Here is a 15,341-nt window from a genome sequence, read left to right as displayed (position 1 = left end):
ATGGAGTCACCAACACGCTCACTCTCAATTATGCTTATCTTGGTTTCGTGATAGCAAACGGCATGTGACCACAGAGGAAACTTCATTATGGATGTGACAGCAGTCTGACTTTGGTGGGACTTATGTGATATTTACAGAGCATCCTTTTTAAGTAACCATTGCTTGATAGTTACATAAGACTCCCTGTCTCTCTCTTTGCCCCTTTCTTCCTCCCTCCCTGTCTCAGTAAGTCATTTCCCCAGAGCCAGTCATTAGCATCATCTGATGTTGCCATGTCTTACATCTCTTCTCTGATGTGCCAATCTAAAAAGACAGAATTGATGTGAAAATCTCAAGAGCTCCATTGCAACCAAAGGACAGCAAAATAAAACAAATTGTGTGTAATTGCAAAGTGCGGGTGACATTTTTAGGGGAGTGCGTGTTGGGCGCTGGAGCAGGTGATAATAGCGCTGCTGCTGCACTACACATAAACATACACACTGTCTTGTCGCCACCTCAGCCATCACTCTGAATGATGTCAGTCAAATTAATTGCTGCTTCTTCCCGTGGCACGCTTGAGGAGGTTTCACAGAGGCAAGGACAGTCCGGGGCCCAGAGAAACTGGGCTTAAGAGGAGAACTCTGTGTGCGTTTTTGTGCAGTGGTGTAATGTAACTAAGTACATTTACTCAAGTACTGTACTTAAGTACAATGATTTCCATTGTATGCTACTTTGTAATTCTAATCCACTACATTTCAGAGGTAAATATTGTACTTTTACTCCACTACATTTACGTAGTACCTTTAGTTACTTTGCAGATATTGATTAACTACAATAAATATATATAATCAACACTTAAATAAGACTTTAGTGAAACCTGGATTAAATTCACATGATGCCCAGCAGTAAATAAAGTAATTAAAATGTGTCTTTACAAGCTGATTACTACATCAATAATTATAATCAAAACATACATGATTCTGAAATGGACCAATCTGCATAGTGAGTACTTTTACTTTTGGTTCTATAAATATATTTCGATGCCAATACTTTTGTACTTTTACTTGATTAACATTTTGAATACAGGAGTTTTACTTGAGTGTACACTTTGGTACTTCTACTTTAAATTATGTACAATATCTGATTACTTCTTCCACCTCTGTTTGTGTGAAGGAGTGACCATCATAGTATAATACTTATTCAGATTTCTAATGAGCATTAACTTAATTTCATAAAATTAATCCTTCTAATAAATCTGTTGACGGTTACTATTTATTGACAGTAGTTCATGACTCTTCAATCACTTTTAAGTTAAGCTTCATTGATTAGCAAAGTAATCAATTAGTCAAAAATCAGTGAATTGTTACATGCTAAAATGGCAGAAAATGTTTTGAACCCCTTAAATATGAACATTGTTATCAGTTTTACATCATATTGTACTTTGGGTCGGCCATTTATTTACTATTTTTCTTTGACCAATCGATTAATCTGGAAAATAATCTGCAGATGAATTGTGATGTTTAGTTGAACTGAAGTATATGACACGACAACTGAAATTCAGATTAATTAGATCATTGAAGAGCAGACATATCAAAATACATTCTCATTAGCTTCAGTAAAGAGAATCATAACTCTAAATCAGTTTAGGTTTTGATTCATTTATATTTTCAAAATAGCTGGCAAATCTCTGAGGGAATGTTTTACCAAGAAATCTCGTCCTTGAGGCTGTTCTCCCTCCACACTTCAACTACGGGCATCACTCTCTTACTCAACTGCAGTGTCCATTTATGTGACAGGTGCATCCTTGATATACAAAGCTCCTGAACATTTAAATGTAAAATCACCTCCTAATTTCAGCTGTGAATCAGAATGTGTGTTTAGTTTTTTGGTATTGTTGCAACAGTTCAGTCAATCATTTGAGCCTGAAACAACAGCAGTTCAGCAAATGAATGAAACAAAGCCAAAATAAATTGATAAAGAGGGTATTATTCCATGTTATTCAGACTCCAGATCGGACCTTTAACTTTGCTAATGGTGTCGATTCATCGCCAAACCGAACAAACATGAACACCAGAGTAACGCAAGAGTGAGATTTTGGACGTTCAAACAGCAGGTCCCTTTAAGTTTGTACTTCAGGAAGTTTTATCTGTAGATCTGTACAGACAATCACATACACCACGCAGTCGATTTCACCAAAATTGACACATACACTTTTATTAAGATGGGCATTGAGATGCTAAAGCAGACACTTCACAACTGTTATGAATGTAACATAATACAGTATTTATTTGTCAGACCTCTATAACAACTTCTAAAAAGATTTTAGCCAAGTACAACCACCTACAGCTTTGTTTGTGTCATCAATGCTCACCATAGGTAAGTGATGACGCCATTTAGCACATACAAAAATAAATACTTTACATCAAATAAGAGGTAACTGTTGATGATGATGGCAATACATCCTGTTCTTCACAGTCCAACATACAATGCTTACTCAATACTTCAGAGTCTCTTTCTTTGGTCTTGAAAAGATTCATCCATAATATCTTTATGTCATGATAATATTGTAGGTAATGAGGTAAGGGAAAAGTTCAAAATGTCAGGGATTAAGACCGATTATACCACCAGAATCTCTTAAAGTCTCTAATTTACTCATGATACTCGTTTGAATTATCCAAAGTCTGACCAAGTTTTAGTTAAACACACCAGGTTCCTCTGTGTCAAGTTCATGGATGTTGATCCCAGATTACCATTTCTTTAACTGCTGAGATTTGGAAACACCTGGACATTGCTAAAAAAAAAAATAGAAATGACGAGATAAAAGACACTTCCACTCAGATATTCAGACCAAAACATTTCAAACAAGCCCTCAGCTCACAAATAAGGAAACAATGAATACAGACATTGTGTGATCAAGGATTATCAGTGACATTATACATCTCATCATCATTTACATTTTATCTCCAAATATAGTTGTTTAAATAATCTGACCTGACCGTGTGCTGGTGTAAGCCTGGTCTGATAGACTGGCTGCTGCTGTATAATGATCATATCAATGTTCAAATATGTCAGAAAATACTTTAGGGACTACACTGTCATCATAACTGATAGGAATGATGGCCGAACCTATAAATACAACACCCATGTTTTTGTATTACTTTGAAGAGCTAATTGAAAGTGATTTATCCAAACATAATTCAGTTACTAGCAATTATTTATCAGCTGCCAAGTAAGCATAGAAGTCAAGGACACCACAAGTCGAGCAAAACCTTTAGGAGGTCATTGACCGTTGTTAATGAAAAATACAGGGCACACAAAGTAATATGGGACATCCATAAAACACTCTCAAGCAGTAAAACAAATAATGTATGAGGTGTCTGTTGAGTAAATTTGATTGAAAGTTATATCAAGAGTTGGATAAGATGTAAAGTGTGAAGCAGTATCAGCAATGAGATCAGTTTCAAAATTAAACACTTCCATCAATAGTGTCAACTCCTCATCGTTAATGGATGGAGTGGTATGTAAACTCTGATGCTTTCATTCGTGCTGTAATCTTTAGTCACATGTCACCCTCTACCTACATGCTCATCTAGTTAGAACCTAATTTAGTTTGATGCTTTTTCCACTGGACTCCTTGTAGAGTGCGGGATGCTAACTTAATGAGTAACAGTATTTCCGTGTGCTGTCATGTAATTTGTCGTAGAGTGCAGGCTGGGTGCTGCATTTACACTGAATTTGGAGGAGCATGTTTTGACAGTGTTTGTGTTTGTGTACGTGTCTGATGGTATTGAAGAGAGCCGTGTCTGACAGCATTAGGGAGTGTGCTGCCCAGTCACTGGATTATCTTTAACAGGGGGCGTGGGCTCTCCCAGTTTCCTGGCACAACAGCGAAGAGTCTTAATCTCAATCCCCCAAAATCCCCTTTCAGGAGCGTCTCCCCCCTTGAAGACAGTGCAGCGACCACGGTGAGCACGGCTAGCTCACTCTGACCATCGGCACATGGACGGGCCACTGGCATAATGCAGACACAGGTACATGTAGGGTCGTTGTGTTCTTCAGTCACACTCAGCACAAAGGGCAGTGTCCTCGTTTGAAGTCCATCAGACCGGCCTGCACAGGAACGCTAGGACTCGTAGCATTAAGGATGAGTCAGTGCTGTGAGAGAGTCATGAGTCATTTCTTGTTTAGACTGACCGTCTCTATGTTGTGGCCTCCTGGATACAGTCTATGGCAGCCCAGCAGGATGGAGAAGGCCTTTCGGAAATCTGCGTTGAAGGCATAGATGATGGGGTTGAGGGAGGAATTAGCCCAGCCGAACCACACAAACACGTCAAACGTGGTGGGGCTGATGCAGGGGAAAGCCTCCCCTCCGCTTGACTGCTCACAGAAGGGCACCATGCAGTTGAGTATAAAGAACGGAAGCCAGCAACACACAAACACCCCCATGATCACCGACAGAGTCTTCAGCACTTTGGTCTCCCTCTTGAACGTCATCTTGAAGGAGCTCTCGGACTCTGACATGCTGGAGCCTCCACCCATGCTGTCATGTCTGTTCTTGGCACTTTCGGCCGCTCGCTCCAAGGCAGAGATCCGCCTGATTTGTCTGTGGGCAATGCGGTATATCTGGGTGTAGGTGGCCACCATGATGGCCACGGGGATGTAAAAGCTTATGAAGGAGGTGGATATGGCATAGGTTCTGTTCAGGCTGGAGTCACAGTTCTCTGGGCTGTGGTAAGATGTATCATTGAAGTCTGAGGAGGACTCTGTGTCAGGGGCGTAAGATTTAGTTTGGGCCTTGTGCCAGTTGAGCTGCACCGGGATAAAGGAAATGAGCACAGATAGCGTCCAGGCCACACTGATCATCACATAGGCCATCCTGGGTGTCATCTTCCTCTCATAGCGGAAGGGGTTGGAGATGGCCCAGTAGCGGTCCAGGCTTATCACGCAAAGGTTCAAAATGGACGCGGTGGAGCACATGATGTCAAATGCAACCCAGGTGTCACAAAAAGAGCCAAATGGCCAGAATCCGGCGATCTCCGTCACTGCCTTCCACGGCATCACCAAGATGGCGACCAAGAGGTCTGACACGGCCAGCGAGATCACAAAAAAGTTGGTGACCTTCAATCGTAGATGTCGAAACTTGATGACGGCGGCACAAACAAGAATGTTTCCCAGCAAGGTGGTAAGGATGAGCAACGAGAGGAAACAGCCAGTCAGGACGCGGCTCGACGGAGCCTCGTCCAAAAACCCGTTATCGATGACAGTTGTAAGGTTCATGAGATCCATCCCTGAACATTCGAGGGTTGGGGAGAGCTTGTTTATTAAGTCATGCTGAAGGGTTGTACATTATATCCACAGGATTAAAAACTGGGAGGCTTCTGTGCAACAGCTTTGCAAACAATCTCCATCACTGTGTCTTCCAAATGTATGAAGAGGGCTGACATGTTTGAGGCAAACATGCTCTTGGCAGGACATTAGCCCACTGACTTTATAAATTAGATTTGACATTATTCAAGCTGCAGAACTGAAGAGGTTGTGTTAACTTAGTTCCTTGATAATGACCGCCATTGGCTCTTCTTTCTTTGTCTTGGAGTTTGTAGATCCCACACTTTAGGTAGCCTCTGTCTGCTAATTAAAGTCATCAGCAGCCCTGCAGATTGAAGAAAGGAATTATACAAGATTGGATGTATTGCATTAATTTAAATAAAAGCAAATTGGTCAAAATACTTTATTTATTCTTATTGATATAATATTGTGTGTGTGTGTGTGTGTGTGTGTGTGTGTGTGTGTGTGTGTGTGTGTGTGTGTGTGTGTGTGTGTGTGTGTGTGTGTGTGTGTGTGTGTGTGTGTGTGTCATAAAGGAAATGTGATGTGTGTTGCTTTGCCAATGATCAGATTTCAAACGGAATACAAATGGAGTTTCCCATGCAAGCATTGTTGTTGAATGCGTGATTACCAAATAGTCACACCTCCCTACATGCATGACAACAATAACAATTTTCTCACCTCTTACTCATGGGGTCGCAGCAAGCTGTAGCTTGATTTTCACATTTCAAAATAAACGTCCCGTCGCCTCCATGAGAATTTAACAGCGTAAAGTCAATCCAAAAGGGCAGGTGCAGTCTTCATGTCCGACAAAAACAAACTAGATAAGAGTCCGATAATATCCTCGATGGCCTCCACATCGCTGACTGTTATAAAATACACCACACACAACTGTAGTTGTCACTCAGCCGTCCCCTCTCTCGCTGCGTCCTCCCGCAGCCCCTGCTCGCTCTGCGGCGGGTCTCTGTCTGTGCGCCGCGCGGCACAGCCTCACTCCGGCGCGCTGACGTTGTCCCATTCAAGACAAAGTGAATGAGAGCATGCGACTTCGGGCCCCTCGGTGATTAAAGCCACTACTGCCTATATGCACCACGACACAGGAGGGACTTGTCATGTGCCACATTGCCGGCTCTTGAGTGGCAGAGTTTAGAGGCTTAAAACAGCATGGTGCTGAATACACCTAGCTGTTATCAACATGCTTAATCTCAATTCAATTCAATTGACCCAGTTTAATCTGCACTGTGGTGTAGTTTAATTAAATTAAGATGCAGGTTATAAAAATTAGGGACAAGGGCCAAACATGCATGGCCAGTGGGTCGCTGAGGCCACCTAATGGAGGAAGAGAACAATTGTGCCTACAGAGGGATATCAGGCTGCAGGGATATAAACCCTCCTGTGCAGCAATATATTGAATGGAGATTTGACATAAAACAGATTTATAACCAGACAGAGGATTTGATTAGAAGCCAATATTCTTCATTGACCTGTGGCAAGGTTTTCATGTGCTTTCATGTGTTTTAGACCATTGTCAGCTGCAGTCATCATTTCCGTCTGATGATGACAGCCCACAGTTTTACTCGGTTCAAGCTGGTATCTTCCATGCAGAGCATCATGGGATGCGGAAACAATCGTGACATGCCAGCTGTCACCTTACAGTGATGTGAGTAGTTCTGACAGGAGGAGAAGAAACAGCTTTTACCCTTTTCCTTCACAAGCATCCACACTATAGGACGTTAAATAGATGGGATAAAGCCATGGGAGTAAAAGGATTGAGGATAAAATAAGGAAGAACATAATTAGTTACAAAACAAAAAGTACCATATCTTTCTTTAATATGATAATAGAGATTTTTTTTGTTATGAAATTATGAAAAAGCCATGAATGCTTGTTTTTGTATTCAGTTGAGATGTAAATGCAGCTTTTCAAATATGAATCCCAAAGAAATAAAGGAATAGAGGAAGTCTAATACAAATTGTACAAAAATAAATTCTTATTTATTTTGATAATCAACTAAAATTAGGTAAAAGGGATTTAATTTAAGCAAAGATACTTGATATTTTCTGCACCGAGCTTCTCATGGGTTATTTTTTGTAATTTGTGATTGTAAACGGAATATATTTCAGTCTTGGATCATATACACCTTTGAGTCTTTTAAATTATAAACCCTCACAAAACAGAATATACATATAGAAATAAAAAGGGATAATGATATAATTCTATGCTTTACACTGAAAAGTGTATTGAGCAGAGCAGCAAACTCAACACTGTCAACACAAACAGAGAGGAAAGCTAGATGGGAAATCTGCTGAAAGAGCATTTAGCTCGACATTTTGGAAAAATATATTTTCCTTTTTGCAATTTGAACCGCTGTTTCCAATCGCTTAACATTATCCCACTTCTCGCTGCAGCCTGGACAGACGGCAACCTGCTTCTTATCTCACTCTCGGCACATTGGGCACATTACACAAAATATTTCCCTTTACGTTTAACTTTAAAAATATGCTTAAATCCTGTGAATTATTTAAATATCAGTGTCATTCTCTTCCTCTATTTATGACCATGTGCTCTTTGTTGTCATTCTCTCTTAAACATATGGGCCGTTCTTTCCTGCTCTCAGGTCTTTTTGCATAGTGCTGCCTTGCTGTTAGGACATCAAAGGTACAGCAGTGAGACAGGTTAGAGAGTTCAAAGGTCAGAGGTGAGACCAGGGACAGACGGGCAAGCTGAGGAGCATTTTGGGTCTACTTCAGAGCGTCTCTCTCCACCTGCCTTCTGCTCTGGTACTTCTCTGTGTTCAAAGGTGCAGCTACCGCTCTTATTCAATTCAATTCAATTCAAAACCTTTATTTATACAGATAAAACCCATTGAGATCATAGACCTCTTTTACAATGGTGACCTGCTTCAATTAGTTCCAAACATTAATACAAACATGACAGAAAACAAAGGACATTATATGATACTACAGTTTGTATACTAGTAGCATTTACAGACACCAATATTTTCTGATTGTATAGCGTCTATCCTAGCTTTAAAAACATGAAATGGAATCAAACTGCTTAGCTTCCATTCCTTTTGTAGACTGTTCCATGCTAGCGGCGCTGCGCATCTAAAAGCTGTATTTCCTAATACAGTCCTAGCAGTTGGCACATGTAATACAACCACAGCTTTAGATCTCAGGCAGTAGCCATTTACAATACGCTGTGAGATCAGGGAACAGATGTAAGACGGAAGTTTCCCTAACATTGCTTTATAAATAAAAAGATACCAGTGATTTAGCCGCCGTACAGTAAGTGAAAGCAACCCTGCCCTTGTATACAGGGTACAATGATGAGTCAAAGTCTTACAGTCTGTCACAAACCTTAGTGCACTATGATAGGCGGCATCTATCTTGGTGAGGTAATTGGCCGGCGCATTCATATAAAATAGATCACCATAGTCCAGCACAGGTAAAAAGGTCACAGTGACTACACTGTAAACAATTACCAGCATTTCACAACATTTAACAGTATTATTTTACAGTGACATATTGTATTCAAGGCCCCCTGTAATATCCCAACAAATACATGTAAAAAGGACTGTATCCTTGTGATTTCACAGCATTTAACTATTATTTCACAATAAAATACTGCAATCAAAATCCTCTGTAATATCACATCAAATGTTGTAATATCACAACAACATTGTAAAAATTGCAAGGATTTCACAGCATTTAAGAGTATCATATTACAGAGAAATATTGTAATCAAAAGCCCCTGTAATATCACAACAAAATATCTATAAAACAGTAGAATTGGATTTCACATTATTTAACTATTATTTCACAGTAAAGCACTGTACTCAAAATCATCTTAGCACAACCATGATAGACTGTATATAAAGAGCACAACTCATTACTGTAAAATTTGAATTGTGCACTATTGCACATGTGCAGAATAGACTATTCTAATCGGCGTGTGTCCTGGCAACCCTGTCTCCTAAAAATTACGTTCCCACAGAACTAAACTGCATTCTCAATTACGTTTAGCTAGAAATGTATTTTTACAACGATTCCAGGGATGCCTGACTTGAGTTTCTAGCACCAGGGAAAGTGGAAAAAGTGCCCCAAATCAGCGTCTTAATTTACCCAGGGCCTAGTGCTTGGCTTTCGGCATGAAAATTCAGGAAACTCCCCTGAGTATTTTATTACATATCTCAACTTTGGAGAGGAGTTGGGGGACAAACGACACATCAAATCACATCTCCACATCAAACCAAAGCTAACTAGAATAATCTTGTCTGCCTAGCATGCGGGAAAATTGGCGTGCTCTGTCACCACAAGAGCGAGAGTGAAAGCGGCATAATGGAAGGCTTTGTCCCGTTTTAAGCCGTAACGTTTGACATTCGGAGCAGCAGAGGGATGAATCTGCATGTACTCTTCGAGGCGATTCCAACGACACCAAGCTCAAAGCTGTCGGACCTTCCTTTGTGCCGTCTAGAGTACTGAGAGCCATGAAAACATGACCTTTAACCTTAGTTTGAGACTTGGTTGAAGGTCACCGCGGCCCCAAATTTTGCAAGCGGGTTCCACACAAGTGAAGCAACACACTCTCAAAGTCTCGAAGCGCCAAGCACCTTTTTTCAATTTTTTTCAATTTTCTCTCCCTCCCTCACCAAAGGGTGTCCAATCTTTAGCTCTAGACAGGATTTTGTGAGAGTTTGACATTAGATTGAAAAAAAAATGTCTGGGTGAGTTACGGTTCCCATATTTCATATTTCTTATCTGGGCCCTATTTAGAGGCCCCTGGTGAAAAAAGTATCTTTCCAGCCCTTTCCAAAGTCAGGTTATTAAAGATGAAAGATTATTCAACAAAACATTTCAATAACGTGCTTTAACCACTAGGTGTCCCTATCTACCAATTGGATCAAATATATAAGTCAGCCGAATTAGTGTTGATACTGAAAGGAGACGTATTGTGTGAAAATAAATGGAATATGTTGTTTAATTGCTGATATATTTATATTTATTTTATTCTGCTGAGAAAGTTGAAGATCACGTGACATACACGCCAGAAAAAACGTAATTTCTGGATATTTGTCCACTGGTTTGCCTGTTAACCGTAGGTGTCACGTTTGAAGGGACGAAACGGAACGTCATCGCTCGAACGGCCAATCATATCGCGCATTGAGGAACCCAAAGCCTCCTAACAGAGATGCCTCGATCCTTTCGAAAATTCGCACGGAGGCAACAGTCAAGGTGAACATCTGTGAGTTTCTCCAAAGCGGTTACCATCGGTAAACAGCAAGTAAGTACTGCCCATAATGTGGATTAGTGGTGGATATTATGTGCTTTCGATTGTGAACGCCAGTGGAGTAGTGTCGTGTTGGTTTGTACATGGTAGCGAATAGATAGCTAGCGTTAGCTAGTAACATTAGCTTGATAGCAGCCATGTCCACCTTCAAGCAGGTGGCCTTAACGTTAGCCTAGCTAGTGCTAGCCAGCGCCGTATATGGCTATGGTAGATGGCTCTGGTGCTAGCCAGCCAACTGTTGCTGACTGTTCCATTTGTTGGCAGAAGGCTTATGCTGTATTCGAATGAAAGAGCGAACAATGAATACTTTAACCGGTAAGACTGGTATAATTGCCATTGGTATAAGCTAGTTAGCTTAGCATTGCTGCTAAGTCTGAATTCTGACGCCATGGTCTAACTAACTTACTAGTAGGTTAGCTGATGTTAGCTAGCTAATGAATGTTTCTTGTGCTAGGTGCTTGGTGGTTTCATGACATTGTCTAATCAAATTAGACCTAATCTAAATCTGTGTCAAAGTTGGTAAAGTTAGTTGCTCTTACAATGTTCGTAATGAATTCGTCACAGACCCTATTGCACATTGGTGTCACCACGTGTCATCACTAGGGCTGCAACACACGACTAATTTGATAATCGATGAATCTATCGATTCATCGATTATTCGGATCGTTAAGGTTTTAACTGTACTACTCAGGGTTCGTACGGGTGCTTGAAATCCTTGAAAATGCTTGACATTTGACGTGGTGTTTTCAAGGTTAGGAAAGTGCTTGAATTTTGGAAATGGTGCTTGAAATTGAGATAAAGTGCTTGAAAATGTAAATGCTTTACTTTTACAATAAATTGCTGTCTGACTGAATAGTTCGCTTTTTAGATTAAAAGAAAAGAATTGCTTCGCTTCTACATAAAACAGCTCCGCTGCGGCCTTCCCGCGCGATGCGCGCGACCTGCAAGTGTTTGTGTTACGTGTGACCTGGGCATTCTGATGAGAGTGATAGATGACTGTGTGCCAGGAGGTTGCAGTTTCAACGAGCGTTGGCTAGCAGAAGACAAATACAAGCCATGGCTAAGACGAGGGTCAAGCCCACGAGTAGCCTCCTGCAAAGTTTGCAAAAATAACGATGCGAGAGTCTGCGCTGACGAGCCACATGAAAGGTACGCCGTAGTAGAGCATTTTAGATTAGGCTAACGTTGCATGTTACGTTTGTTTAAGCTAACGTTAGCTAGCTGAATAGCGATCTCGATTGAGGGATAATAATAATTGCAGGGGACAATCATTTCAGAGGAGCGTACCTATGTTAATATGTGCGTTACAGACGCCACCCTGTGGCGAGCAAAGTTTCAATCACTCAATACTTTCATCAACACTACTCTGGATGATAAAGGATTACCAAACTCTCTTGCCTCTTCACAATGTTTACAGATTCGCAATGTTTATAGGTTTGAAATGTTTATAGGTTATTGCAATGCGTAATGTTATTTCTCTGAAAACACAATTTTTTAAATCTTATTTTTACTTCTATACTATTCTAGCCTAAATTAGCTTCTACTTTTACCTGCATTTTGTACACTGTCCTGTTTTGCACTTGTCCTGTCTTGTCCCTGCACCCTGTCCAATGTTGTCTTTATGTCAGTACCTACCAGCAACACATTTCTAGTATGTTGTAAAACTACATGGCGAATAAACAGATCTTGTATCTTGCTCTAGGCCTACTGATTGCCTGCCTGGTGTTGACCGACGCGACGAGGTGTATTGCCTAAATCCAATCCACGGATTGCTTCCTAGTTGGAGGTAGGCCTAGTATGCAACACAGACCGTAGTTTATAGACTGTGCATAACTGCAGTCCCCAGCTCCAGTGCTTCCCTCCATGAAGTACTGAAGCTCAGACATTTGTTACCTGTGCAGCACACCTGAGATTAATCACTTCATCCAATACTGTTTGACAGTACATTTATGTGAGCTTACCTCTCTTGCTTCCCTGTGGTGGTTTTTTACTGCCTCTATTCCAGATTTGACATCCTCGTGATCCTGGTGTGCGTGCGCCATCCTCGAGGAAATTGCTAGTGACTGTTCGAGTGTTGTTGCAGCTAAGGTAGTTAACATTTCGATATGATTGTGACTGCTGTCTCGTCTAAATGGGATGCTCGACTACCTGACCTTGAACACCTTTACAACATGCTCATGTTCATAATCTGCATGCAAACTGAAAAATTCCTTTTGTTGGTTGCCTTTGTAATTTCTCCTTTCTCTGGTCTCCTTTTTTCTAGGTCATCAGAGAGGACAGACCATCCTGCATTTCTGTCAGAAACTGGACAACCCGAAGATCAGGGAATTTCTGGCCAGCTATGATCCAGAGGGTTCGGAGAAGGCTGCCTGCATCCTCCAGCTCCTTATGGTCTACTTTAAGGAGCCTACGGAGAAACTGATGCTCGAAGTTGATGTAAGTTTTTTTTAATTTATTTAAATATTTAAAATGCTAAACGAGTGATTACATTAGGGGCAACTGAAGCTCAGTTGGTAGAGCTGGTCGTTCATCGACCGTAGGGTTGGTGGTTCGAATCCTGGCTCTGACTGTCCGCATGTCGGAAGTGTCCTTGAGCAAGACACTTAACCCCCAAGTTGCTCCAAATGGGCCGAGCTGATCTGTGTTGAGCTGTAGTGCGCGGATTAGCTGTTGCCTTAGCATCACCCAGGCGGGGGCTACACATTGGTTTGCGGACGTCCATTTGTAAGCGCTTTGGGTGTCTTGAAAAGCGCTATATAAATGCAAGTAATTATTATTATTAGACCATTTATTATGTTCTGATTTACCTCTGACCAATGAACGATCTTCATCCTTGCATAATGTTAAATCTATGCTATTGTGTGTTACTTTGTTACAGACCTGTGCCACTGCTGCTGATGTAGTGAATACTGCAGCACTCCCAAGCACCCCCTGCTTGATCATTCAAGGTAATGTAATGTTCAGGGTTGGGATTTTTCCTGTTTATACAGGATTTCCTGCTTTTCTGACCTGAATGGCTAGACTTCACTGCTGCTTTTATTCTAGTTATATAATTTCTCTTAGGACATCCCTGTTCTGCTCCACCATCGATGAGGTATAGGATACTGAATAGTTACTCTAAAGAGCTTAAGTGTTCCTTTGCATCAAGGGGAGAATCTGACTGAAGGCCTTCCATCTCTCCTGCACTCCATTCAAGTCCAGTCTGTGAAACGACACTTACGATACTCTGACGCCATATGTTTCAGCGATTTGCGTTAGTTAAAATCTATAGCCTGTTTCAATGATTCAGGGGTCTGACGAGTTGACATGTTCTCGTTCTAGCTGGGCTCGTAACCATCTACCCATAGAGGAATGAGGTTAAACCGTCTATCCATAAAGGCAGAGGGAGGAGGGCTAGGGAGTTGCTTTGTCATTCAGCCAGATTCTCCTATCTGCACAAACACCTTTGATGCTTTTACAGTGACTGTTAAGTAGCCTACCTCACTGATGGTGGAGTAGAAAAGTGCTGTCCACCTGGAGGGTTCTGTGTCATGTCCTTGCATGCTCTGCACTGTATATTTTCCTGCTTTTTGGTCCTTGGCAATCATGAATGTTACTCGGATCTGGTATTGACATCTCCAGCTCAAGTATTATTTTTGATTGATTCTGGGAATGTACCTATCCACAATAACGCATGACGGGGTATCTGTTCATTTCAGGTGACACAATGAAGCCTTCTGGGTGGATGCTATCGAGGGACAAGTGGTAATGGGCCCACACCCATTTTTTTTGCATGGGCTAGCTGCTTTATTCAGCACCTACTATGTCTTCAACCTCAAATATCCCATTGGATCATGCACACTGGAGTTCATCCAAAGGTATTGTAACACTCAAACACATGATCAATGTCATCAGTAAGACTTGTCATGCAAATTTGTGTTTCACTATCTTGCTATTAAGTCCATGCCTTTCTACAGAGGCTATAAAGTAGATTAAATGCTTTGAGTATGAAGCCTGGAACCAAATATGTGAATTGGGACCACACCATCACTTGATGTTGCTGGGCTAGCTTGTTAAAAAATTGACATAATGGTTTAATTCACAATATAGTATGGCTTCAAAATTCAGATAAGTAAGTAAACCTTATGTTAGAGGTACCTGAGGCACTCTGCTAGGCTACAAATAATGTTATTGTGAGAGGATGATCCAACAGGTTTGTACTAGTAACAGTCGGTGTGGGAAAAGACACAGGTGAACACCTTGATAAATGCTGCCTGCAATACATGAGTGTATTTAAAACTGAAACTTATCTTTGCTTATTAACAGATGCTTCTTGGGCATCAACCCGGAGAAAGGCTCCAAGGCAAAGAAGCGAAGCTCCATTAATCCTCACGTGAGCACCCTTCACCGGAAGCTGATAGACTTGGAATGGTCTGCATAGACTGCATGGTGTGCGGGGACAAGTTTAGTGGGAAGCATTACGGTCAGTTCACCTGCGAGGGATTATTTGTTTAAAGGATCCGTTAAGGGTTCATCTGTTTTTTATGGATAGTTGAGGTGAACTAGTTCATGTTCCTGTTTGTTTACTCTGTTGTTTATTTTGTCAATAAATATGCCAGTGGGCTTCCATTGATTTTACCTCATTTGTGCGTTTGGTGTGTTGTTTTTAATTGTACAATAACATTACGTGCATTTTTATAGTGCAGCTCCAGTACTTCCAGGAGGAAGCTCACACTTTGGTTTCCTGTTAAACTTGGACAGGAAACCAT

At 41.1% G+C, this 15,341-nt stretch overlaps 1 protein-coding gene and 1 long non-coding RNA gene across 3 annotated transcripts; one reads left to right on the top strand and one right to left on the bottom strand.

The window, feature by feature from the left end:
• Positions 1-2,238: 2,238 nt before the first annotated feature.
• drd1a (dopamine receptor D1a) lies at positions 2,239-6,267 on the bottom strand. Its single transcript, XM_034214953.1, has 2 exons — positions 5,986-6,267; positions 2,239-5,629 (listed from the first exon to the last, which is right to left on the bottom strand). The coding sequence occupies exon 2, from the start codon at positions 5,263-5,265 to the stop codon at positions 4,153-4,155; it is 1,113 nt and encodes a 370-aa protein (XP_034070844.1). The 5' UTR covers positions 5,266-5,629; positions 5,986-6,267; the 3' UTR covers positions 2,239-4,152.
• A 4,122-nt stretch (positions 6,268-10,389) lies between these two features.
• LOC117545250 lies at positions 10,390-15,215 on the top strand. 2 transcript variants are annotated; one of them, XR_004568799.1, is made up of 7 exons: positions 10,390-10,587; positions 12,296-12,379; positions 12,599-12,681; positions 12,857-13,029; positions 13,472-13,541; positions 14,292-14,450; positions 14,899-15,215. It is a non-coding gene; the product is annotated as an uncharacterized LOC117545250 (long non-coding RNA). The 2 variants fall into 2 exon arrangements; XR_004568800.1 differs by lacking the exon at positions 14,292-14,450.
• The last annotated feature ends 126 nt before the right edge of the window (positions 15,216-15,341 follow it).

The sequence above is a fragment of the Gymnodraco acuticeps genome, unplaced genomic scaffold (assembly GCF_902827175.1).
Source record: "Gymnodraco acuticeps unplaced genomic scaffold, fGymAcu1.1, whole genome shotgun sequence".
In the NCBI taxonomy this organism is placed as follows: domain Eukaryota; kingdom Metazoa; phylum Chordata; class Actinopteri; order Perciformes; family Bathydraconidae; genus Gymnodraco; species Gymnodraco acuticeps.
Note: the sequence above shows the minus strand (reverse complement) of the source record. Positions and strands in the feature narration are given on the sequence as shown.